General features: G+C 35.0%; 2 protein-coding genes across 3 annotated transcripts; both read right to left on the bottom strand.

Annotated features, from left to right (window-relative positions):
• Nucleotides 1-2,172: 2,172 nt before the first annotated feature.
• Nucleotides 2,173-5,448, bottom strand: LOC132162657 (protein SMAX1-LIKE 3). Its single transcript, XM_059572940.2, has 3 exons — nucleotides 4,140-5,448; nucleotides 3,596-3,842; nucleotides 2,173-3,460 (listed from the first exon to the last, which is right to left on the bottom strand). Exons 1-3 carry the CDS (start codon nucleotides 5,312-5,314, stop codon nucleotides 2,402-2,404), a joined length of 2,481 nt encoding a protein of 826 aa, XP_059428923.1. The 5' UTR covers nucleotides 5,315-5,448; the 3' UTR covers nucleotides 2,173-2,401.
• Nucleotides 5,449-10,865: 5,417 nt separating this feature from the next.
• LOC132191461 (protein TRANSPARENT TESTA 9) lies at nucleotides 10,866-20,479 on the bottom strand. Of its 2 annotated transcripts, none has more exons than XM_059606480.2 (20): nucleotides 20,234-20,479; nucleotides 20,024-20,075; nucleotides 19,863-19,939; nucleotides 19,631-19,764; nucleotides 18,920-19,016; nucleotides 18,687-18,744; nucleotides 17,872-17,980; nucleotides 17,640-17,760; nucleotides 17,346-17,535; nucleotides 16,917-17,257; nucleotides 16,098-16,189; nucleotides 15,904-15,959; nucleotides 15,305-15,373; nucleotides 14,966-15,106; nucleotides 14,358-14,463; nucleotides 14,100-14,174; nucleotides 13,927-13,976; nucleotides 12,752-12,908; nucleotides 12,492-12,658; nucleotides 10,866-11,811 (listed from the first exon to the last, which is right to left on the bottom strand). In XM_059606480.2, the coding sequence occupies exons 1-20, from the start codon at nucleotides 20,284-20,286 to the stop codon at nucleotides 11,530-11,532; spliced, it is 2,427 nt and encodes an 808-aa protein (XP_059462463.2). In that variant the 5' UTR covers nucleotides 20,287-20,479; the 3' UTR covers nucleotides 10,866-11,529. The 2 variants fall into 2 exon arrangements, with proteins under 2 accessions (XP_059462463.2, XP_059462464.2); XM_059606481.2 differs by having other exon boundaries at nucleotides 12,752-12,887.
• Between the last annotated feature and the right edge of the window lie 6,203 nt (nucleotides 20,480-26,682).

Here is a 26,682-nt window from a genome sequence, read left to right as displayed (position 1 = left end):
ACAAAGCCATATAATTAATTAGAACTTAATTGGAAAATTAGAGTAATGCATGTGATATTAATGTGACTAAGGGAAATGTCTAGTTACATTTGCAATATCATTACAAAAGAACTAATCAAATTGCATTTGAAATTCTTAAATCACTTATCAAGCCAAATTTTACCTAGTAATGAATCAATTGGGAACTTAGCACTTATAAACTCTTTTATAATTTACTCTCTTTATATGAGTTATTCGTTTTTCCAATATGGGATTGGAGTACGTTGCTATAGATGTACAATACAATATTTTTCGAGGGGAGTATGCAGAGAAAATGTCACATGATTCAAGAAAGGTTCTAATCACATCCATCTATGCTATTACTTAAAAAGAATTAGTTGATATTATAATTATAGCTCTCCGAAATAAAATTCAGTCTTACATAATGAAAAACCAATAAGGAAGAAAATGAATGATGTATAGTGTATTTGGTTGTTAAAAGATATTCAACTTGGGAAGTATATATCCAATTTGTGCTACTCGTCGTTTCTTAATGTAGATCTACTTTTTCTTTTCTTTTTTCTTTTTACCCTTATCTTTGAATGCTTTTTCAGTTCAAAAAGAAAATTAGGAAACCTGTTGAATTCGTAGATAGAAACAACGTGTACCTATACCTATGACCCACGCACAAAAGCCAAAGAAGATGTAAATTGATCAAAAGGTCATGCATGTGGTTAATTCCCGATCGATTGTCTATGATGCATGATACATGTTATTTGCACATTGATATTTATAGACTGTTACAAATAGATAATGATTATGACATTGCTGATAAATATTATATTAAAAGATTGAGTTGGATTTTTTTTTTTTTTTTTTCTTATTCGAAGGGAAAAGTCTAGCAAGTGATATACGGTCCATGAAATGTGAGCCTTGCACAATAAACCATATTTAAAAATAACATATTCCTTTTAAAATGTTTCCCTTTGCAACCACATGCATGAGTAAGCATCGATATTCCTACAGTTAAAAATCAACAAAATGGACCAACATGAGTCCATGAAACAGTTTAATCACCTGCTCATTTCTTGGGTTTAGCAGCCTCCTAATATTATAATAAACAAAAAAATATAGCAAAGAAATTGAAAAAAAATAATAAAATTCAGTAATTAAAATTGTTTAGTGATTAAAAAATAAAATACTGTAACATGTTTATAGTAGTATATATATATATATATATATATATATATATATATATATTAAGCTATTAGTGACAACTTTTTTCATTGCTTGCTAAGAGCCTAAGAGCATCTCTAGCTAGCAGGTGCTCTAAAAGGCCGATAATGACATGTTTGCACAAAAGGGGAGAGTGAGATTTGAACTAATGACCTCCACTTCTTTAAGTGTGATCCAAACTAATTGAATTACCTCTTAGGGACGCATTTTTTCGTTTTTAGTATAGTAGTTATTCTAAAAATTTTGCTACAGTAAACTTGTAGCACCTTCTACTATTATTTTAATAATTTCTTTCTCTCTCCCTCTCCCTCTCTCTCCTTTAACAAACAATAAGAATAATATTTAAATAAAATAGAGAGAATTGAATAAATAATATGTTGGAATTTGTAGTGAAAAACTAGTAACAAAAATAAATTAAAAAATGTATATTTTGAGTAACTAAAATAGTCATCATTATTGAAAATGCTCTAAAATCTAATATCCAAGTCATCGTGACCAGGGAATTTGTGGTCGGTGATTGGTCATTTTTGTTGTAGTGTAAATAAATAGAAACATCATATGATTCCATGCATGCATTGGAGTTATATATATTCTCTAACAATATCCACTCAAATAGCTAGCTATGACTGTTGGCCTTGATTCCATGCATGAACCGGAAGAAAGACACACCACGATCGATCTGATCATATATGAATATAAAAGAAACTATCTAAAAGAAAAGAGAAAAAGAAAAAGAATCTGTCATAAATAAAGGAGGAAAATATTGGCTATAAACTGTTTGGAGAAACAAGAGATATACTCTTATGAAAGCGAAAACTATATTGAAAGGGAAAAGAAAACAAACTGAAATGCTATCCATGAATCTCTCAAGTCAAAAAAAAAAAACCTCAGAACAAAAAGGGGAAAAAAGGTGATGGGGAAATACACCAATTAATTAATTAACTATTAGAGGAACTTCATGGATTAATATACATGATCATGATGTAGTTAATTTTACATAATGTCCAACACTAGGAATATATTGACTGATCGATCAGAATCTAAACACATGTTAATTAAACAAAGAAAAATCCCAAAAAAAAAAAAAGGAAAAGAAAAGAATAAAAATTAGAACAAGACCGACACGTACGTACGTACGAGGCCACCTGATGACATGTTCTTCCTAATATAAGGTTTTTCATTTTTTTCATAATTCCTGATATTTGAAAATAATCCGTTTATCGACAGAATCAAGAAGCCCAATGTCGTCGATTGACTGATCATCGGCGCTGTCGTCGTCGTTAATGCAAATGTTCAAATCCAAAGACATAGAACAATTAGGACTTGTCGGCTTCTCCTCTTGATCTGACTTTTGCTTGGTAGGAGGAGAGCAGGCTCTGGATCTTGAGCTGAAACTTTCGCAGCTCAAAATGATGATAGCGTCGCTAAGATCAACTTCTTCACCATCAGATTTTGTTACGCTTCCTCTTTCAATGGCTCTCTTGAAACCCATTTGAGAGCAGTAATCTGCTTGCTCCACGTCTTCGACTAAGAAAACCCTATGAGGATTATTCGACACTGCCTCCGCGAACCTCTCGATGTAACTGCAACTTTGCTCGTCTCTGGATCTTTTGTTTCTGCAATCCTCGATTGAATCGGCTCTTGTTGATGAAAAGCTGCTCAGGGAAATAGAAATAAGGCTGTTTTGAGAGCTCCCAAAAACAAGCTTAGCCAATTCTCTAGCAATTTTCTCTTTAGCTTCCACATCAACACCTTGAAAGAACAACCAGGTTTCTTCTTTGGCCACATCGTTGTTTCTTCTTACCATGCCAGACCTGCATTTTAAGATTGTTTCTGCAATTTCAGGAATTATATCCTTCTGCCAGGGTACCTTTTTCTCCAATGCATTGCATAGGGATTTGAGGTTTTCTGCGTTAAGCTCCTTAAACCTGTGGGTGTACTGATCCGTTTCCATGACATCACTGGAGGAATCCGAATTGGGATTTGATGAAAATGGTTGTTTGGGATCATTTTCCTCTGTATTAATGTACATTCTCAATCTTGGTTCAACGATATTGATGTTGGAAATTTCAGAAATATTCCAGAAATGGTGGTGCCCCCCACATGACTGTGAAAAACCCGTAGTGGATGAAGACGGTGATAAAGAGGAGAATGTGAGGGTCTTTTCAGAAGAATAGGGTTGTTTGTGGATTGAACTGCAAATTGAGTTCCACTTTTTGCAAAGGTCTCTGACTGGGACACAGTTCTGGTAGAAAGAGAAGATGATAATTGCAAAAGCAAAAGTTAGTTTTCAACTTTTACAAATGAATAAATGTTGAACTACATCGATCACATGTACATGTTTACGAAGTTTAAGGAGGTTGAGATATGTGAATTAAACCTGATCCTTAGAGTTGAGTACTCCTCTGCTCTCATTTTTGTACTGTTGGAGCCATGCAGGAAGGCTTGAAGTAGTGGAGTCACTGTTACAAGTGCTGCTGCTTTGCAATCTTCGAGCTTCAATATCGAACTTTGCCGAGCACTCGGCGCAGCAGAGAAGCTGCTGCTGCTGCTCCTCCCCACTTTCAAGCAGTAGCCAGCTAGTTCCATTTTCAGCCTTCTTGCTTGTGGACTGACTTTGAAGATCACTGAAGAAAAAAAATAAGATTAAGTTGATATATAAGAAATAAGTCCGTGAATTAATCCGTATCACAAAGATATAATACATATCATATCAATTCAAAAAACAAAGGGGAAAAGGGAACTCTCCTTTTTGTTTTTCTTTTTTTACCATTCCATACATTCATTCAACACGTACTTTTTTCCTTCAAGAAAATGACTATACTTCTTCAATAAGGTGATTCACATGAAAATCAAATTATTTTTCAGAAAGCAAGTGCGGAAATAAAGTGATTCATTATGTCCAACTTTACCAACTGTTTTACCTGTCAGTGATGAGACTCAAGCGCAAGCTGCCTGCAGGAATTGTAAGAGGATGAAGACCCCAAACAGTCTCCAGCGATGGATGAGCTGATGATGATTTACACTTCATGTAAGTTTGGAAAGTAGCAATTCCCATGAGCCAAAACATCCCGCCGGCCGTCTCTCCGATCCCACAAACCAATTTTCCGAGCTCCATGATCATGTACTCCACAGGACAATAATAACCCCTCCTTCCTTGCTCAGCCCTATAGTCAGTTGCCCATTTAAGATCTCCCAAATACAAAACAACTCCTTTGTTCATACGCCCTTTCACAACACTTCTAAGCTCCCCAAGTTTCTGTTCAACATCTACTCTAGAGTGATTCACAAAAGAGGAAAGTGTGAGGGTTATAAATTTTACCTCTCTCAAGGTTTCAGGAACATCTCCCTTGTCAATCTTTTCCATCACTCCTCTGACAGTGTCATCAAGGCTAGCAAGACACTCTCCTACAATCACAGTACTTCTCCTTCTTTTGTTCATCATATTATCTATCACACTTCTAACATCCTCAATATTCCTGACTGGATCTGATGATGATACAACTGGTTTGCCTACTACTAATTGATTACTTTCCTTAGACTTGGTATTTAGAGAAGGAGGTTGAGAAATATTACATAATTCTAAAGATACAGCTTGTTCGACATTGCTTTTCACTTGGGTGCTAGAGAAACCAGCCTCTCTCATCACTCTGCTAACGCTAGGATCATCTAAGATGGATATTATGAGCTGCTCTAACTCTATTTTCACGGCTAAGAGAGGCTGCTGCTGATTCTCAATAGACCCGCGTCGCTGATGAGCCTGCGCGCGCTTGAAAGCGGCAACCAAGGCGTTGGAGATGGAAGGATGGTGTTGTTGGGAGCCGTGAGTGGCAAGCATGGGGCTAGAATTGGAGGCTGGGAGGCGGTTGAGCGCAACATTGAAGCAGAGCTCTAGGGCTTTGCACTGGAGAGGGTGAGAGTGGGATTGAAGGCAAGCCGTGCGCAACAAACCAGTGGAAGCTGCAAGCATGGTGTTTGCCACGTGGAGAGGAGTCACCTGAGCATGGCCGCGACGCTTTGCGAGGGTTATGGCTTGGTTTACTATTCTTGCGGCCTCTGCAGTCAGAGTTTGTTGAAGAGTGTAGCCTCCTGATCTCATCTTCAACTGATCTCTCTTTGGAACAGCTAGCAGCGACAAGAAGCTTAAAAAGGCTTCAAGAAACAAGTTGTATAGATGTTTTTTTCATGGGTTTATGGTAGGGAAACAAAGGAAAGAGAGAGAGAGAGAGAGAGAGAGAGAGAGAGAGAGAGAGATGTTTAGGAAGCTTCAGGGCGAGAGAAAGAGAGAGAGAAAGAGTGGGCTGGAGTTTTTTAGTGATGGGTAGGTTTCAATCCACCTATAGGTTGTCTATGTTATGCAGAGAAGTTTGATATGAAGCAATTGTTTGTTTCTTAGCTAGTTTGTGATTATGATTTGGCTGGAGAGAGAAGGTTTGAAATTTATGGGAGGTGGGCTGTGCTTTTCTTGTAAGTGAGGTAAAATTTGGGGTCCAAAGTCGATTTTGTAGTGGAAAGTGGAATGCATGTGCTGACAAGCAGGACGAATGCACCAGTATCAAAGGCAACTCAGCTTTGCCCTCTCTCTCTCTCTCTCTCTCTCTCTCTCTACACCAAATTTGATAAAAAGATATAGTAAGTGGGTCTCTCTCTTTTATGCAAAGTATTATATACACTAACCTGAAAAACAACACATTTCCAATCTTTTCAAGTATAAACCAAATCATCATGGTATTAGCTTTCTTCATTATCTTATTCAAATATTCCAGCTACTCTAGCCCGTCTTTTCAAGAACTTGATCAAATTCAATTTCCTTATACTATTAATTATATATATATATATATATATCAGCTCAACAAGTAATGATTTAATATTAAATAAAAATAAAGATTTTGAGTTGAAATCTTGTTTCTATTAATTAACTCGCATTTCAATTGACTATTTTATTTGTTTAATATGACCTGTTGAGTAAAATAAAAAGTGTTGGATTGTAAATTAAATAATTAAATTTATTTTAGTTCGAAAAGTAGTATTAATTACTTAGGTGTTCCAATGGTGACCAGCCGTGTATCAAAGGTAAAAATACAATCATACCCTACTCTAAAACGTCTTGCTCTATGTCAGCAGATCGAGGGCAATCTTGAATTTTCATCCGCGCGCCCAACACTGGTAGAGAGAAAGAGAGGGAGAGAAACGAAAATCACCGTCCGCTAAAACCGAGGAGCTGAAAAGAGAATGGGGACTAAGTGTCTGAAGGAATCGGGAAGTGTGTACGATTTTCTTCCGGACTCAAAGACAAAGGAATAAAGCGTTGGCATTCATTCATCCTTTATGGATAACAAAGTTACAAAAACTAACTTGACGCTTTGAATGCATATTGCATGGGGATTAAGACCAACATCCAAACATTCCCTTCCCTACCTCCTATGACATCTCCCTCTCTTTCTCATTATTTCATAAAGTTTCTCACTTTTCAAACCGGCCTCATTAATTCATTCAAAATATCACCCAACAAAATCATAACAAACACCTACGTACATACACCTTGAGATGCGTATAAATTTTTAACAAAATATAAAATAAAAAAATAGAAGAAGATATCTCGAAAGCGAAAGAGAATTAGGAGATACAATAATTTTAAAGTTGTTCGGTTTTAGAGGTCTATGTTCGGTGGTCTCCAATAACTCTATGCCGTATCAAAACAGGAAGGCTTGTGCGTTCCTTCTACTAAAATAGAGATAGTAAAATTAAATCTAGACCGTTAAAAAGACTATAATACATATATACTGTAGTTTTTTTTACAGCTTATTAGAAATCATTTGACAATAATTATGGTAATATATAATAATACCAATAAGAAGGATGCACGTCCAATATTATAAGATTCATTCTTATTAATTTGCGTGCAATGAGAAATTAATAATAGATCGTGTGTCTCATTTCTTAATTAATTAAGCAAGTTGTTTTAATTAATCCTGTATGATCTAATTTTCTCTAAGGCCAAGTAAATCAAGATGATTAAAGATGGTAGTTTGCATTAATATTTTTTGAGAAAAGAAGTTTCCATTAATATTAATCTATCAAATAATGTACGTACTATTAACAAATAGCCATTGTGGTGGGATGAATACTTTTCCTTTCAAAAGTAAAGGTCCAACATTTGACTGGTTAAGCATGGAGAATTGGCTCTTGTATTATTGTTCAACACAAAAGAATATTGAGAGAGAGAGAGAGAGAGAGAGAGAGAAAAGTACAAAAAATTGATGAAATAATAACAAATCTCAAACCTAGCTAGTAGAACCATTCACAACTTTGGTGGCCCTCACCAGTGACCACCATCAATCCGAGATGTTTTAATCAAGGAAAGTGAGCTGTAATTTCATAACCGTTGTGGCAGTTGTGTGCATGATGGATTACTTCAACGGATACGTGCATAATATTAATGCATAATTTCATTATCGATCGACATCATAGAATTTTTGTTGTATTTTAAGAAAAGAACGCAGCAAAGATCTGCATGAAGATGACGTTTCTTCGTGGGATAATCAATAATGTGCTTCACATGCCTTAATTCAAGCTAGCTCGTTTTACTTCATTACTTGTGTGTATATATATATCGATCTTTCTAGAAGGACCACTAGTGTCCTAATTCCATAATCACCCCTAAAATGTAAGGAAAATATTCATACCATAATGCAGAAGATATTGTTTAGATTGCTCCACTTATATATATATATATAATTATTCTGATCATTATTTTATGATTATCACACCTTACCAAATAATATAAAGAAACAAAAAGATTAATCAAATTGTATCACAAACATAAGAAAACTTAGATCCTCTTAATCTTGTTGCTCTGAATATATATGTTGGTGTTTTTAAGTTTGTGGACCATTTTAGGTTACAGGTCCTATTCCTCAGCGTGCCTTTGCATAGAAAGAAGAGCTACGCCACTCAGTACGTACAATATACCTCACATCTATAGGGTCTTCAACTAAAAAAGCTATGAAATCACATAAACAAATAGGAACATATTTTCTAAACACAACAAACGAGAGATCTCCTTTCATTCCTCAAATCATCTTCCACTTTTACTTGTTTATACAATAAAACCACAGTCCTCCCCCAACAAACACCCATGTTTACTGCAGGTTTATACTTTCAGGCTCTCAATGTGCCCTTCAAAGTAAAGTAGTTCACAGAGAAAAGGAAATGATTGAGAAATAAAGTAAGAGAGAAAAAAAAAAGAGAGAATGATCTATCAATCATAGAAGAAAAGCCATTGATAGAAAACTAGTTCATGCATGGGTCACGGCCATCCTGATGAAGATCACAACAGTACTCCATTGAAGACTCTTAATTTCTAAAACCCCCTCTAATATTTGTTCATTGACGTTGGTGTAGTGGATAGTGCATGGTTGTAGAGTTGCATGCGCGTGAGGAGCACGCGATCGAAGAGAGCAGATGAATCAGACTAAATAAGATCGTAGGTCCCCAAACAGGTCTTATAGAAAGAAAAGAAAAAAATAAATAAATATTAATAATCCAAAAAAACCCTACTGTTTATTCTTTATCGGGTGAGCATTGGAGTCGAGTCCCCAGTCAAAAAGCTTCTTCTATCTTTGTTGGCCTAAAAAGACATCTATTAAAGGGCACCAAATAATTTGAACACAAAGCACTCAGCACTGCTTAGAAAAAGGAGTGTCTGAATGAAGGAGAGGAATATATTTAATAACACTTACTTCGGATACACCCCAACCCATTCCTTTTCTTTCTCTCTCTCTCCTTCTCTCTATCGTCACCACCAATAACGGTTAACTTCGTCTAGATAAAGGATAGCTATGGCAAAAGCCATCCCTGAATATTGCAGTTTAATTGCTAAATCTATGTTTTTACAACACGAAATTTGTGTCAAAGTGAAAGTTAGAGTTCTCTTTTTCTCCTTTCAGACCCTTCAGTTTTTCATGGAAATATATTACATTAATTAGACTTAGAGCTCTAACTCTAACATATTAATAATTAATATGGACAAATTATTAATTTGCACATTTTCTGTATATATATATTTCTTGTGCACATATCTTATTTATATAATTGGTTTTGAGTGGAAGTTATATAATAGGACAACTAGATATGTAATATTTCTTCTCTTTGAGTTATATATATCTCTCAATTAGAACCTAAACCCAGTTACCAGTTGAGGTAACCCTAAGGGACAAATACATAAAAAGGTATACTAATAACTCAATTTTATTTAATTATATCTCAATAGCTTTTGCTTAAAGTAAAGCACTCTCTCATAAAGTGATATTAAAAGTAAAATATGGCATTATCTACTCAAAAGGGCTGCTCATTTTATGCTTTTAAGCTTCAAATAAGCATCTTTGGCCTATACGTGGCCATGTGGGTGAAAGCAATATTCAAGAGAGGGAACAAAACTGAGAGAGAGAGAGAGAGAGAGAGAACAGTATTGTGCTGGCCGGCCAGACTTTAAAGGTTACAATGGAGGAAAAAGTAGCTCTAATTTTGACAAGACAGCCTTGTTAATGTAAAGGTTATGGAATTACGTACCAGTACCATACCCCTTTTCCTAAAAGTTTTCATTATTTTATGCTTAGTATCCATAATGCGCTAAACAATCTTATGTGTCATTTTTAAACTTGACGGCCTGCATCATGAAATGATAATATGGAATTTCTTAGCTATAGTTTCATTTCATATTCTCAGCAGTAATTTGCAAGGGTATGAACTATGAAAGACTCTGTGCTTTCCGAGGTTGTACCCGCTGGGGGCGGCTGAGTTGTAAACACTCGAAAGGAAAGGATAATTCTGTCCAACGTACGGCCTAGAAAGAAGCAGCTTCTCAGCCTATAATTGCAGCACATACACATGGTTTTGCCTACTATATTTTCCCATCACATAGCATCGTTTTTTAGCATCTAGATTGGGTAAAAAGGCCGTTTCATTTCAAGTTTTGAACTCTACCCATCTTCCCTTCACCGAGTTGCTTTTCTCTCACCTCTTTTACTTTAATGGTGAGTAAATTGTCTCTTTATTTTTTATCTTTTGTTTTCTGTTCTTTAAATAAATAATTCAAAATCAAGAATAGATAACACCATTCAAAACACATTAATAAACATATGTATACTTCATGCAGTTCAATCGGGAAAGTTCTTTTAACGCTTTTCAGCTATCTGTTCCTAAGCATTGTAACGCCGTATCTAATTCGCGTCCCAAAATCCAAAATAAGAACTCTACTCATTGTTAATTATCATTAGCTTCCTCTACATTCTAAATGCCGTAGCTTGATAACTCTCAGTCCAGCACCATACGTAAATAATATGATTTATTCTCATTCATAAACTCAAATAAAATAGGTATATATGACTTTGTTAATCATGTATTTTGAATAATTTTTTTTTTTTAAGATTTAAAAGTGTTTTGATGTGACATAAAGATTAAAACTGTTTTTATATTTTTAAAAATGTTATGTGTTTTAAGTTGTTTGATATTGCTTTTATGTTTTCTCTCTTTCATTGACAGGGTGACCCTCTTTTTCGTTTCTTTTTTTTTTTTTTCTTTTTTTTTTTTTTGAGTGAATGAATTTAATGAATTCTTTTTATAGTAGTAGGTTTTTTCATACATACAAGTAATAGAGAGGGTGCCCCACAGCCCCAGTACCTTGGGATCGATATTCATGCGGTTGGAACTTTGATATGTGACTTTCAATCAAGGCCTCTAGCTGGGAAGATGACCAGTTTGACCTCCTGTACGAGCACGACGCATGAATAGAACTATAAAGAAACTGAGCTGGAAAGAATGTTCTGCCACAGGAGATGACAGACGCCCGATCACCAAGTATACTGTCATTTCATATCCCACTCATCCGGGCAATCAACCAAACAATAGAAGGGAATACAAGGAGGATGGAGATTGGAGAGCATTTATTCACAAGCAACTAAAAGGAGACGCAAGTTACTCATTTCGTACAAAATATGTATCGACACTTTTTTTTTTTGGTTCCTTTTTGCTCGAAAATTACTTGGACACAATTCTTTTAAGTCTATTTATTACATTGACATCGACTGCAACGTGTTTAAAAATATAATACAAAATAGGTGTGCCTATGGAGCTACAACAAACTTGATGATCTAATTATAAACACCACTATTGTGCAGAGACGTCCTAGCTAGGTTACAATAACAAAAAACAAAATTAAAGAACAAAGAGAAGAGGGGGTTGGGGAGAAAGAGAGCAAGGAAAGAACAAGAGAATAAAATTGTAAGCTAACCTCCAACACCTTGTGTCAGATCTTCACTCATCTTGATTATCAGATAAATTCCCAAGATAATTGTCCTGGAGTAGTGGCGCAAGTATGCTTTCGACAAAGGATCTCTGTTTATGAGTCTCCTCAAGTATCAACAACCGAGCCGCTTCACAAGCTTTCGCGTTTGAAAAACCAAGTGTCCATCTCCCATCTGTAAAATGGTTAGGCATCTTCAAGTGGTTACCTCTAGCTTTACTTGTATCAAATCTTGGGTCAAGCTCTCTTATCCGGAGATGCAACCATGTGGGATGGTCCTTGTCTATCTTTGGCTGTATTAAGTGAAAGAAAAAAATGTTACCTTAGCAATGCATTATCAAACTTGGGGATCTAGCATATACAAGAAAATCAAAAGAGTTTATAGCAGCCCGACATCTTTGTCTGAATTCCAATCACTTCAAACTTTCCTCCATAATTGACAAAATTAGAAGAAAACATGCAGCAAAAAATTGTAAATTCTTAACATCTCTGTCATCCATACATTCTCACTTTTCACTAACCCTGTATCTAGCCTAATCATTTCCCTTTCCAACTACAATTGATGGTGTCATGATAAATTACACATGCAAAATGTGTAACAACTAACAGATCAAAGAGACTGTCAGTTTGTCACTTGTGCAGTAGAATACAATTTTTTTTTTTTTATTCTTTCTTCCCAAGACAATTGCTCGGCTGTAAACCATTTTTATCTTTTTTTTCTAGCACAAGTCAGTGAGTACAAATTGAACAGTGGCATTGAATAGTGCAAGAGAATCAAGAACTCCAGCCATAAACCTATTTGATAAAAAAATTAGCATTTGGAGATCAGCAACATGTATCTCCAAACGCTGACCAAGAAAGGCCAAAGTTGATCATGGTCGACATCTGAACTAAACCAATTTAATCAAGTTGTCAGACCATCATCAAGACATTTTCTGAATGTTGAACAACTTCTACCAATGTTGGGACTTACACTCAAGCCGGCCAATGGAGCAATAGCAATAACAACTCCTCTTTGACTGCGGAAGGGATGTTTCTCAGTGAGAAGCAATTTTCCAGTCATTCCCCTTGCCACAGGTATCAGGTAGACATCCCTGATTCCTGCATTGGAAAATGCTATACTGCAAGGGATTCCAGAGCCTGCAAAATTAGTAGAAAGTTAGAGAACAATAAAAATTATGTTCTATAACATTTTGGACAGCTAACTGAAGTTTTTCTGGAATGTTACCGCACCTAAAGAAACATCAGATCCAAAGCTTGCAGATGAAATATCTAAGGCGCGACTTTTTCCAGGATCGGCAGTTGTACCAGTCGTCATGTTAAGCAGGGGGTTTTCAAGCAAATCTCCTTTGGAAATGACTGCCTTAAGCTGAAAATGGAGAATGAATACCTAAAAATATAATTATAATGAGATCTTCTACACCCCAGCAAACTTAAATAAGGAATTAACAGTTTTCATAGAACATATAACAACAGAAAATGGACTCTTGGAATGTATAAACTTGGGTTCAACACCCCAAGTAAAAGAGAAACTCACAAATATAGGAGCCGATATTTGTAGTAGAGAATAATTAATCAAATGAAATGAGCAGAACAGGGACGGGGGGGGGGGGGGGGGGGGGGGAGGAACAAAGAGCAAAAACTTAAGAAATTAATTGTAAGTTCCAAAGTTATATGAGAAATGCAAGGGGAGGGGGCAAAAAGATTGCGTGGAACATGTGACCTAATACAATGTAATCTGCATATCCTTTAGAACTGCATTTCTTGCCAGGTTGGACACCATCTGGGCACCAACACCGGACCACATAGCATTTCATTCTCCTTCAAGTTGAGTTGGATTGTAGCAAGATTGGAAAATGTGACCCACCTCAGCATCCGTATTATACAGCTTAGAACCCTTAATAAGACTAAGGAATCTTCTCAACAAAATATAGGTTGCGACAAAACCTTGATTTCATTTGATTGGCTGATATTTAAACTGATGAAAAAACAAGCAGCAACACAAAGCACCCCATAACCATAATTAAGTGATTCAGCCTCAAGCCAACATCCATGGTGAAGAGGGCAAAAAAGATTCACTGTCAGATGTTAGAGATTACAAACCAAGAGGTTGTCTCTTACACAGTTACACTCAAATCCTAGCCCATCAAATAACCAAAACAATATCCTTCGTACTAAGACTATATCTCTCTCTGTCTTTACATAAGCCTAAAATGTTCAAATAACAGGGCCATTACAAGAGAAAATGAACTCAAAACCGAAATTATGGGTCAGATAGAATTGTCCCAAAGAAAAAATCTACAACAGGATGCAAACCATATTCAGGTTTCTCTGGCAGATTGAACGCTGGACACAATAACAAATAATGTTTAACAAAATAAAATTTAGTAAGAATTAAGCATAATAACCTTCACAGCTTCTACCATCCTTTGCCAAGCAGAAAGAGTAGTGGTATCGCCTGCCATATACAAATAATACTTGTTTACTCTTCAAGAAAGAACAAACTGTTGTAAAAGGAAACAGTTTAATCCAATTAAAAAAAAAAAAAAATCAAATCTTCATTAATAAGAAAAATACATACCGCTTGTCTTTTTCTGGCAGACAGCAAGCTCTAATGTGAAAAAGGGATCCTTATATTGGGATGATTCCTCAAGAGCTGTATGGAACATTAATATAGATGAAATGTGTGTCGTGTAAAATGTTTATCCAATAAAACATTTCCTATTCTTTTTCATTATGGTCTAATTTTGGCTATACCAAGCAGAGGGGTTAACTAACAGAATTTCCCCTAAAGCGGCATATTTGGTCAACCATGAAATGAGATGAAAGTCATGGGTACCTGTTTTACAGCTTGGCCATTCACTTCTAAAAGTATCTGGGATATAATCAAACCAGCATCCATCAAGTTCTTTCCAAAGGCGTTCACGGGACTGCTCATATGAAGTCTGTCAATGGAAACTAGAAAATATAGAACTGTCAATGGAAACTAGAAAATATAGAAATTTAGGAAGTTTGAGGAATAAAAATGATGTGATTTAAATGAATTATCAATATAAAGGTAAGTGGCAGTGTTCTCTATCTCATTCAGACATGACTAGCTCCCATGATTGACAAACAAAAGGCAAGATGACTCCTATCTTGTGATTCCTAAATCTGATGATTTTGCAATATGAATTCTTAAAATACAACTGTTAAAGGAATATGCAATCATATTGGGCAGAAGCTAAGAAAATTCTGAAGATAGGGTAGGGAAAGTTTCAGAAAATCCCGATGACAAAAATTTGCAAAACAAAAATGACCAATCCAGTTCACTCTATGTGCAAGTTTCTAAAGCAAAAGTACTTCCAATATCAGAACTAGGAAAAAGTAAAGAAACTTTGAAGTTGCAGTCAGTTAGAAGCATATACGCCTCTACAGAATGTATACCCAGCTCAGTTGAATTCTTACATTGAATAGGTGAAAATTAAGATCACTGAGGCTGTTCTCTTGATAAATCAGCAGCTTGTGCAAGAACCACCCTGTATGCCATTGAACTAGCAGAGACAATGATGGTTGGCTTGCTAAAATAGTCAACAACGCATTTAAAATCTGTAAAATAAAAATAAATTAAAATATATAAATACATAAAGTGAATGAAAGATATACAGAACAAAAACACTCAAGGTAACAGCTTTTAGGAGCTTAATCAACATCTTCTAGTTGACAACCTAAAAAGTAATACAAGGGAATGCATTTCTAGTATAAAATTTAAACAATCACAGAATAACTTTCACATTGTACATATACCTGGGGCATAAATTTCACAAAGATACTTCCATCCACTACCTGTGAAGCTGATAAGTCACGAGTCTGCGACTGAATGTACCAACATTGAAATTATCAGAAAGCGATTATATTTTCAGTTATAAGAAACAAGGAAAGAAAGAAAGCAAAGACAGTATCAGCTATATGTTTGAACATGCAAATACAAGTAGAAGCTCATGTATTAAGCTTAAGATAAGAGGTGGATGACAAAGTAAACAATCTTCACAATGCTTTTAAAAATAAAAGTACCATCCTTAGATGCAAATTGTTCTGCAAAAAGTCAAAGGAAACAAGGGATAAAGGATCTAAATCATCCCATAAGCATTTTATCATATAAATAAAATAAAATAAACATGAAGGGCAATTCTACAACCAGTTAATGTAAGCACTTAAAGAAACAGAGCATGGTTAGTCAACAAATATATCTTCTTTACAAGTGGAAGTATTATTTGCTCCACATGGCCATGTGAGGGGACAGTGAGAACAAGGGTAGTAAATTCCATCAGTAGTGATGATAAAGAAACACTGATTGCAGGTACATGTTTAGATAAAAAATAAAATAATATAGTATTGATACTTACCATCATATTCTGTGTTCCACTTAACCCAATCATTGAAGCTAGAAAATAATCAAGATCTGCAGACACAAACACACCGACAAAAGCCAAAAAAAAAAAAAAAACAAATGAACAACACCAAGACCAACAAAAAAAAAAAAAGGTAGATAGAGCAAAAGTCAAAAAGACTGGTACATTCCGAAGTCATAAATCGATACCTTTACTTTCTGCTAAAATAAGCAAAAAAAATAGAGATGCTAGCAGCAGACTCTGATTATTGTCAGCAAAAATATATGCAAGTATTCCACCCCTGCAATATTTAAAGCTATCATTATAAACATAAACAAACATGGTAATTCTCACATTGCTACGAATGCTATTTATAATGAAAGCAATGAATGCCATTTGCCCCATATGCCATATTCAGTTACATGAGGAGCTGAAAAAGCTCCCAACATTTGAGTACGAACAAAAAAAGTAAGAAGGATGATTTGGGCCAGGAAAATGGGAATTTAGTCAATAAAAATTAGGATAATCCCCAAAAATGAAAATGATCGTAAGTAATTCACTTTCATGCTCAACGGTTAATATTGCACTGCACAATCATAGAGAATTATGACCTCAACATCTGTGCAATGCTCTCTAGGTGTCTTTATCATCACTCTCAAGTTACATGTTTGGGAAAGAAAATCAACATACAAATGAAAAACAGAAAACAACCTATTATTCTGACTTCTTAAAAAAAATGCCATTATGAAATTATAGCTAACATTCAGGTTTCAAGCAGCAACCAAAACCCATATGTCAGAGACATTCATCCTATTTTGAGAAATATTCAATTAATTACATCTGTTCTTATTTCCTAGAATATTAGTGACATTTTATTAATCCAGAAGTATCACAAGAAGGAAAAAAAGAGGAAACACATAAAGAGGAACGAGCAAAAGTGTGAATGAAGGCTGTTCAATTTTCAGAGTTCCACAGTATATGAAGTCGATAACTTGAATTTTAAAGATTGATTATTGTCACAGACCCACCTTTCTGAACAGACATCATTCAGGGGGCCACCAATGAATTGAGAATTAGATGATATGTGCTCTGCCAAATGTCCAAACAAATAGCTGCTCTCAATGTTTTCTACTCCTTCTGATTCTGGACCAGAACATACCATTTTTTCCAAATGATTCAAATGGTCCAAAAAAGATTTAGCATTCCAACTGCCAACAACTGCGTTTCTTTCAGTAGCATCTCCCACACTTGAGGTCATATAAGGATATAGAATAACACCAGCCACAGCATTTATAATGCTTTTTCCACCTACAACTTGAAGAAGACGAGAAACTATATACAGAGAAGTGACTGCTGATATATTTGAGCCCTGGAGAAAATATGAAAATAGTGTTGAACGAAAACATCATACAGAAAAACAGTGAAAAGAGAAAGAGCTAAGAGGGAGAATATCTCACGTCAATCTGCCTTAACTGCAGCAATGGAAGCAACATGGGAAAGACAAGTAAGCTGAAAAGATTTTGGGTGACTAATCTACTCAAACGATACTCGCCGGCACTAAGTATGTCTTTCAAGTAGTATAGATCATCTACAATTTTATCAGTTTCTAGAATTAGTTCATTTCTCCTCTCCTGAGTGGATGTTTCCCTGCATGAATATCAAGAACATTTTTGCCTTAAATAGATACTTGCACGTGTACCAAAGTATAATTTATCAAATGACAAAGTTCTCCTAAAAATTGAGGAACATACTCTTTAGCATGGAGAAAGGTGTCTAGATGAAAGCATTGGTGTCTCAATCGACAAACCAAGTCTGAGAAGTAGTTTGAGACTGGAGGAGTTGTTATAAATTGATAGACCATGTCATCACACACTGCATAACCAAAAGGATACTGTTGCAAGATACCAAAAATGTATTTTTACATCCAATATTTGATAAATATCTTCTACTTGGAGAAGATAGAAAAAGATAACAGCACAATACCATTGTATGTGTTGAGAGTTAATGCACGTATAGCTGTCTGAATCATCTTTTCCCCATGATTAGCAAATTTAAGAGCCTCATTATACAGGGGAAATGAGACTACAGAATCCTGATATTGGAGGGAGACATGATTCCATAAAATATGAGGAGAAGAATATTAAAAGACTGAGAGGCCACTGCTGAGACTCAACCAAATAAATATAGTAAAGAAAAGGTACTGGAGACATGAATGCAAGAACAGCAGCAAGCACATGCAGAAATAAATGAGACTACTATACGATTCAGTTTTGATGGGTTAATTCAACAAAGAGGCTAAGGACATCCAGAACATACTGATTAATCATTGAAGATTGTTGATTGTCACCATCCCCTAAAAGAGAAAATGTTAACCAGGCCTACTGATAAACATAAGGGATACCGTGCCTGTAACCTATGAATGACATCACATGCATTCAAGGAAGGGTCATGCATGTCTACAAAAGAAATAGTTGGTTTTTTTTTCTAAGCAAAGAAATAGTTGAATTAATCAAACCAAACAATGGCTGAACACAAACTACTCGGAGAACAATGAAAGAAAAGTGGGGAACTCATGATACACCAAAAAGTTTGGTTCTAGCCTAACACATTTCATCCTTAAACCAAAGACTGCCTTTTTTTCTATCCTTAAAAAGTATAATTATCAGATGCCTTAATCTCTGTAATTGCATTTTCTCAGCCATCACAAACCATATGCAGGATAAAGCTTTAAGGCGAGTAGGAAAATGATGCACCATCATAATGGAATTATATCTCAGAAAGCATGAGCTTTAACTTACCCCACGAACCTTTACAAGAAGGCAAAGGGTGTCTCTGTTTATTTTGCTGCTCACTGCCCTGATTTAAGAAAGAACGAAATAAGGCCAGGAAGTTGTAAGACAAAAAGTTTACTTCCTTTCCAAACAAATAAACCTAGCAAGAAACCGGACAAATGCCAACTAGTTTAAGTATTCCACCAAAACAAAGATAGAAAGACAAACACACACACAAAGAGAGAAAGAGAGATTAAAACCTTAAAAAGGATACGTAATATGGAGCTAGATCTCCCGCATCAAATTCATACCGATGTGTGATAATGCTGTTAATATAATCATTGCTAAAACAATAGTCTGCATCACAAAATTGTACAAGCATTGGTCACTGGATTCCGAATAAAAAGTTCAAGCTCATTGTTTATCAATACAAAAATTAAGGGAAAAGTACACTTTACCCCTCTAAAGTTTGGGGCGATTTTCAATTCGACCTCCAATGTTTCAATTTTTGCAATGCATCCCCCAAACTTGCAAATTTTTTTCAATTCGACCAATGTTATCCCAAAATTCCCATATTGCCCCTAATTTTATTATTATTATTTTTTTTTATAAAAAAAAAATTCTTTTGCACCCCCAAATTTTCTTTTTCTTTTTTTTTTTTTTATAAAAAAAAAATTAAGGACAATATGGAAATTTTGGGATAACATTGATCGAATTGAAAAAATTTTGCAAGTTTGGGAGATTGCATTGCAAAAATTGAAACATTGAAGGTCGAATTGAAAATCGCTCCAAACTTTGGGTGGTAAAGTATAATTTTCCCAAAAATTAATCTCTCGACATAATCACAGCTTCGATAATCCTCCTCTCCAAAGCCCAAATGCACATTGCAGACAGGCAAAGAAGGATAGAGAAAGAAAAAACCTAACAATTCTACAAGTTCCGCGTGCATACTAATAGCATTCGAATCTTACAAATTGCTTGCTCGCTATCCATATTTTGAATCATTATGCTAAGATACTGCAGCAACGGTGCCTCGATCCTCGACTTTCTGCTGATCTTTAGCACACGAACAAATTCTGCTAAAACTTGGTATTCCATGAAACATCTGCGATAATTTATAAGTAGCTATTAAAATGTGATCGAAATAACGAGAAGCATAAACCATGCAGAGAAAAGCTGAACAATGAGCAAGTAAATTCATACTCAAATATCATAGGATCTTGTCTATCACCATAGGTAACTATCTCCACTATAGACTGCAGTAGATCTATGACCAAATCCTGGAGGGAACAGATCAAAGCAAGGATGAGCAAATAGAAACACAAAAGAATCATGGATTATATCACAATCTCAAATCAAATTACCCTATTACGCATATCCACAACTTTGATCCTCCGCAGCTCATCGATTACGTATCTATATCCACAACAAGATCAGAACCAAGCTCTTCTCTTAGTAATCATTTCATGCATTTCAAATTCCTTTAGAATTTCTCAAAATTAAAAACGGCGAGCCAGTGAATCAGAGCACAAACGCCAAAGCCAGCTAGAAATGATTAGTCACGGGGAACTTACTTGAAATGCTGCAGCGAAAAGCGGTCGATGGACCGCCAGAGAGAGCGCCACATGGTGACCGATCCGATCGATCCAGGTGAGTCGGTGACTGATAAGAAGATCAGACAATCCCTAGACTACAGAAAGTTGAAGAAGCCAGGACAATGAGTGAACGATCAGGCAATTTGAGTGTGTGTTTGCTTTGGAAAATGGTCCGCGCGCTGGGGATTTTTCGTTTGGCCGTTTGGTGGCGGTTCCAGAGGAGAATCTGGGAACCAACTTTCAACGTGTTCCCAATGCAGCGCACCAAGTTAACGGCGTCACATTGCGTGTATGGGTGTGAATTGGGCTGGGCTGGGATGGGCGGGGCCCAAACCCATCCATTCGGTCTAGAATTGTTGGGCTGCACTTTGTTGGAGTTTGTGAATGAATCGAGCTTGGACAGACTTTGAAACATTAAACTAAATCAGGTTTGGGTTTGCCATCCGGCTCAGCCCAACTCTGTCAAAAGCTTGTAAAAGGATTTGTTGGATTTCATTTTATTCGGTGAATGGGCAAAGTTTTTGTCCAAATTGAATTGGGAGGAATTTTTTTAATTTAATCTATTAAATTGACTTACATGTATTTTTTGAGTATATGATTCACATATACATTTTTAATGAAGCATATGTTTTCAAATGCATTTTATAACAACTTAAGAAAAGTGTTAGCTACATCTGCGCTATAATTTAAAAAATTACTAGTCAAGCATCACTTGAAGTATCCGAAAATCACTTGTATAGCATATTCCTATCTCCTAAGGAACCAATATGGGCTCCTTCATAAACCATTAACTCCATGTTGTCAATTCATATTCCTAATATGGACTAGGGTGTTACAATCTCTCTCCCTAAATTTTTGGTGTCCCTATCACAGCCACGACATGCAGTGTTTCAGTACCACATAACATTACCATGTTAGTATGATATTATTTGTAACAACACAGGAAAATCACTAACCATATCTGCGCTAGATTTGGAGCTTCCCTAAAATTATTTATAATGCTCAGTTACACCTAATAAGAATCGTTCAATGTCAACAATTTATCTTCCCAATATGCTACTAGGGTATTATATATTTTTATAAATATATATAAGAATCATATGCTGTAAGAAACACAAATTCAGTGTAATGGACTGAATTTTATAGGAAAACTTTGTCTACCTTCTTCGTTTGCTTTCATTTTGTGTAACATATTGGCCTGACATGTGCAGTTTATAGTAAAGCTCGTAATGACTTTAATGCCACCCACCAATTAAACTTATGTTAGAGCATTGACATTCGGCTCAACAACTTTTTCACTAAATTTTAGCCAAAACACCACATTTATCTATTTTGGCTATCTACTTTTTAAAGTACTCACATTCAACTCAACATTTTAACTTATCACTTTTATTATCTCATTTAAATATTCTTTACCTATCATTTAAATATTATTTCTCTATTCCTTTTTTTATTATTTCTTTCTTTATGTTTTGTCCTTCAAACGGTCATCAACGTAGCATCATAGAAAAGGTGGAGAAAGGAGGCCTATTTTGTATTCAAGAGAGAGAAGATAAAATTATATTTTATAGAAGAGAGATAGCGTACAATAGTTTATTATTAAAAATGAGATAGTGGGCGAATTTTATACTGTATTTGATATACATAACCGAGATAATAAAAGTGATAAGTGATAAGTTATAAAATGAGATAAATAAAAGTGATAAGTTAAAACGTTCAGTCCAGAATGTTAGTGCTTTAAAAAAGTGAGTAGTTAAAATAAATAAATTAGATCCTTTTTAAGAGCTAGCTATACTATTACTATTGACCTTTCAACTTTCGGGTAATGCTTGAAAAGGTGCACCAACTTATCTAACAGCAAATGCACAATCACATGGATGATAATAAAGTAGACTTTACCAACCAAGCACAGAAAGTCGTCGGGTTTTATGGAAAAAATTAAATTATGTATCATCAAAGTAGTTGGAACATTTAGCAATGGAGATGATTGTTAAGCATATTTAATTTGGCAGCTTCCTAGCCCCAGCCCTCTTGACAATCAATGACTCCGTGAACGAGACCTCGCAGGAGTCATTGTTGGAGTCATGAAAACCATATGGACCATTTTTAAATTTTAATGTGACATGAATATAGAATGTTATATCCAACCATATTAATATTTTGAATTAATTTATATTTCTTTTCTTACTTTGATATGGTAATCGGATTTACACTTTTAACATTGGATGCTGACTAGTTTACAAATCTTCACACATCATCTTCAAATCATGCTTTTGCATCAAGCCACCGACAGACCTATTATTCACCCTCCAATTTCAAAATTCAGTTTGTGGTTGATACAAGGATTACAAATTGTTTATGAGACTTGATTTCGTTGTCCAAACTTGTGGTGGTTGTGATTAAGTTGGTGCATTAATTGCTATCTAGCTAATTTCTAGCAAGAATTTGCGATAAGTTTCTTGCAGAAGAAGTATTGAACTTGGCAGCAAGGGAAAAGTACATCTGAGTTGAGCAAAGATGGAGACCCCAGCTTGTCAATTGTCTTAAAGATGTTAGAGGAAGCTTGAAAGAAAAAGAAAGGGAAAGCAAAAAAGAAAGGGGAACCAAAGGAAAGCAAAAGGATAGAAGAACTAATTCTAGTTACGTCCTGTCCGATTGATTTGAAAGAAAGAGAGAGAATGAAAGAGAACCAGAGAACACGAAAGGCAGGAGCTTTCTTCATCATTTACTGCCTTTAACACGATTTATTAATCTAACACAAACTCATCATGAAATTAACATATTAGGGTCGAAGGATTTGACGTGTTTAATTAAATTGATCAACACGACCCGAACTCGATGCATACGTACAGTTGGTAAGTGAACGGCATCAAGTTGCAATTATGCTGCTTAAACTCAACTTGGCTGAGTTGTATCAAGCCGACTCCATGCTCGAACACCATTGAGCATATTTCTTTGTTTAATTCCAAATTGACATCTCTCAAATTTCAACATCTTTGTTGTTTGACTTCACTAGCGAGTGGGCTCGACCAATTCACTGTTAGCTTTTTTGTGTACCAACCAACCTTAAGAATTAGCGGTAATGGTATGAAAGCATTTACCAAACGTTTTAAAGATCTCGCGCTATATTTGAGAGCAAGCATTAAAACTTCTGTTGTGACACGACCAATCTAGTCGTATATAATTACTAAAATAGGTTGAATTCTTATTGCTAACGCCAGGGAATTAGTCAAGTACTTGAGAGTTTGTTGGGCTTTTGTTCGAGGGTCACTCGATCGAGATGCTACACGAGACAAACAGAAAATTCGCTTGAACAAGATTGTGATTAATTGTGCAATAAAAATTTTGCTTAACTCATGCGACATTAGATTGAGTGAGTTTGCGATTATTTTAGCTTAGATTGTTTTTTGTAATTTGCCTTTTAGGGTTGCGGCCCTAATTTCTATTTAAGTGCAATAAGGCCGGTTTGGCCGACCAGTTATATCTTATTACCAGTTTTATCAGTAAAAATACTTCAAAGAGAATTTTCCTTCCATCCTTCTATAAATCTTAGAAATTTCTTGATAAAAGGTTATGAATTTTGTGTTTGCAAACTCGATCAGTTTTTCCCTATCCCAAGCTGCATCATCTTGATACCCTTGCTTTGGGGGCACTAATCCACCCAAAATTTTTAAAAATCTCCAAAAATTTTATGGTTTTTTACGAGATAAAACCCTCAAAATTAATTTTTTTACCCTAAAAATTCTTCTTTTTTTAAGTTGTGCCCTCTCTCATCTTAAATCCCGGTTCCACCTCAACATGTGACCTCGTTGCATGAGATCATCTAGGATGTCATGACAAGAGCACTGCAAAAGGAGGATGTCACAACATTTTGGGTTAAACATTTCAAGATTTGGGATATCTTCTTACTTGCCACTTGAGTCATGGAACAAAATCATCAAGTACTATCAAACAAGATGAGAAACAAATGCCACCAAATGCCACCTTGATACTTTGAAAGTATAGATTAGGCACCACTAAGCACCGGAGTACTATCAAAGAAGATAAGAAACAAATGCCACCAAATGCCACCATGATACATTAAAAGTATAGGCACCACAACTTTTTAAGCTTGATAATGGGCAGCGAGTAGAGATTCCAAAAACAATAGAAAACCCATTTATTAGTTTTCAATTCCCAACCATGTGCTGACTCATTTTTGTACCCATTTCGTTTGTTCTTATTCAAGCATTACTTCAAAATTCCAATCCTCCTTGACCCACACCCACATTTTCTCATCATAAACGAAACCCCCCTTCTTTAAGTTATCTCTTTTCATTCAATTAAAGGCTCCTTTTCTAATTGACTTGTGTTTCCGTGCAAATGCTGTTTTGAAGTCTCAAAAGTACAAATTATTTATGCAATTCAGATCCTATTCTCAGGGTCTGTTTGGTTTTGTAGTTTCAAAAAGTGCGATTTGAAAACACAGTTAAATGTTTGACAAAATTAGGAGTTGACCTTTAAAATTACAATTTAGTTTTTAAAATAGTAGTTTTTTTTTTTAACGCATCATCTTGCATACGATTTGAAAATGCAGTTTTTTTACGTTTTTAAATCGCAGTGTTTTCAAAACACATTCCCAAACAATACACTTTCTGCTATTGATTTAAAACTACACTTTTAGCATGCAAAATCGCACCCTCAAACACACTCTGGAATGCACCCTAATGATGTTCTTAACATATGTTTCCTTCTTCTTCTTCTTGTAATCACTTATGATGTTCTTAACGTATATATGTTTCCTTCTTCTTTTTCTAATCACTTATGATGTTCTTAATTAACTTATGTCTTCTTCTTCTTTTCAATGTTAAAATGGGTAGACACTAGACAGTTCGTGGATGACGAATCGGTGGCTGTATGTAACCCCCTAATGCCTATCAAAGAAGTGGTCCTACTTGCTTTTCCCTGTCTTCAAATTGAAGCCGTCTTAGTAAAATATCTTTAAACCTAGCCAAAATAGGATAACGTTTCACCCGCTCATTGGTTAACCTTTATTCTTTAGTAAAAAACAAAAAATTATATTATACTTAGCCAAGAGGATGATGTTTCCACCCACTCCTTGGTTAACCTTTACGTTACATTTGAGTAAAGGTACCCTTTTTTTTTTTTTTTTTTTTTTAACATGAGTATAGTGGTACATATTATATTTTTCATTCTATTTTAATTTTATTGTTGGACTAATGTGATATTGTCCATTAGCCATTTAAAAAAATAATAATAATAATTTCAAGGGCCGGTGGACAGTGTCATGTCAACACAGTGAGATTTGAGTGTATTATGTAGCATTATTCTATTAAATTACCATTTTTTTTTACATGTCCGTACAAGGAGAGGAAAACGGGGAAGATAGATTCAAATTAGTGGCCTCCGCTTCATAAGTTGTGGTCTTCAACCGATTGAACTACCCTTTAGGACTACCAATTATTGTTACACACCTCATTTTTATCCTACTTTATTGATGTGGTACTGTCCTTTTTTTTTTCTTAAGATAAAAGTGTCGTTTCTAACATCTATTTATCTTAAAATCTTAAGTTAATATAAAATTGTTAACTTAATCATTTAATTAAGATTCTAATACTTTTTGTTAACTCAAACTCTCCTCAAGTAGAGTGTTTAATTGAAATATAAAGTAAATGATATAAACAATATTCGAACTCAGAACCTTTACTTTAATTGAAGAATACTATATCTTTTTCAGTTATATATCCTAAAAACTTAAGTTAATAAAAAATTAATTTTACTTTTTCATAATACTATATCTTTTCAAGAATTTAATTTTACTTTTTCTCTTTTTTGGTAAAAATAAAAAATAAAAAATAATTGCCTCTTGTTTCTAATTTACACGTGAGTTCATCCAAGGCCGCTGTTGCACAAATTATAAATGTATTAATTGCACCTATTTTTCCTCGCCCACATCAAAAGTAAAGTCCTCACCAAAAAGTACCGATGTAGTCACGCACATGCAAGAGAGATCAGCGTCGGCGACAATAGGTTCCAATTAATTGTACGTACGCTCGACAACTCCTCATTATTTCTCATAATGCTCCAATTTTAACTTTTGATACAGCTATAAGCTATTCAATGTCTTCTGGGCTGTTTTGTAACTTTGTGAATTATGATGGGGCAAAGAGTAATTTAACTTGTGTGGCTGAGTGCTCTTAATATATTATAATTTTAATTTTAATTTTTCATAACAGTTTAAATTTATAAAAAAAACAATTATAGTAAGTAAGAAGCTTACCTACGAAGGTAAAGAATAAGGATCACACTAAGCCAAAAAGTCACGTCTTTGTTTGGTTTTTTTGAAAAGTCTTAGCTTGGAAAGCAGAAAACACGGGAGTCCAAGGTAACGGTAGAAATTAAGCAACCACCATCAACGACTGTAGAGG

Source organism: Corylus avellana, chromosome 10 (assembly GCF_965113065.1).
Source record: "Corylus avellana chromosome 10, dhCorAvel1.hap1.2, whole genome shotgun sequence".
Lineage (NCBI taxonomy): Eukaryota > Viridiplantae > Streptophyta > Magnoliopsida > Fagales > Betulaceae > Corylus > Corylus avellana.
Note: the sequence above shows the minus strand (reverse complement) of the source record. Positions and strands in the feature narration are given on the sequence as shown.

Excerpts from the sequence above, each read along its gene's own strand:
- LOC132162657 (XM_059572940.2), bottom strand. The coding sequence starts at position 5,314 with ATGAGATCAGGAGGCTACACTCTTCAACAAACTCTGACTGCAGAGGCC. Across the intron at positions 3,843-4,139 it reads TTGAGTCTCATCACTGACAG|TGATCTTCAAAGTCAGTCCA; the intron begins GTAAAACAGTTG and ends TTTTTTCTTCAG. Across the intron at positions 3,461-3,595 it reads TACTCAACTCTAAGGATCAG|AACTGTGTCCCAGTCAGAGA; the intron begins GTTTAATTCACA and ends TCTTTCTACCAG.
- LOC132191461 (XM_059606480.2), bottom strand. The coding sequence starts at position 20,286 with ATGTGGCGCTCTCTCTGGCGGTCCATCGACCGCTTTTCGCTGCAGCAT. Across the intron at positions 19,017-19,630 it reads GGATAGCGAGCAAGCAATTT|ACTATTGTTTTAGCAATGAT; the intron begins GTAAGATTCGAA and ends TTTGTGATGCAG. Across the intron at positions 14,464-14,965 it reads TTAATTTTCACCTATTCAAT|ACTTCATATGAGCAGTCCCG; the intron begins GTAAGAATTCAA and ends TTCCATTGACAG.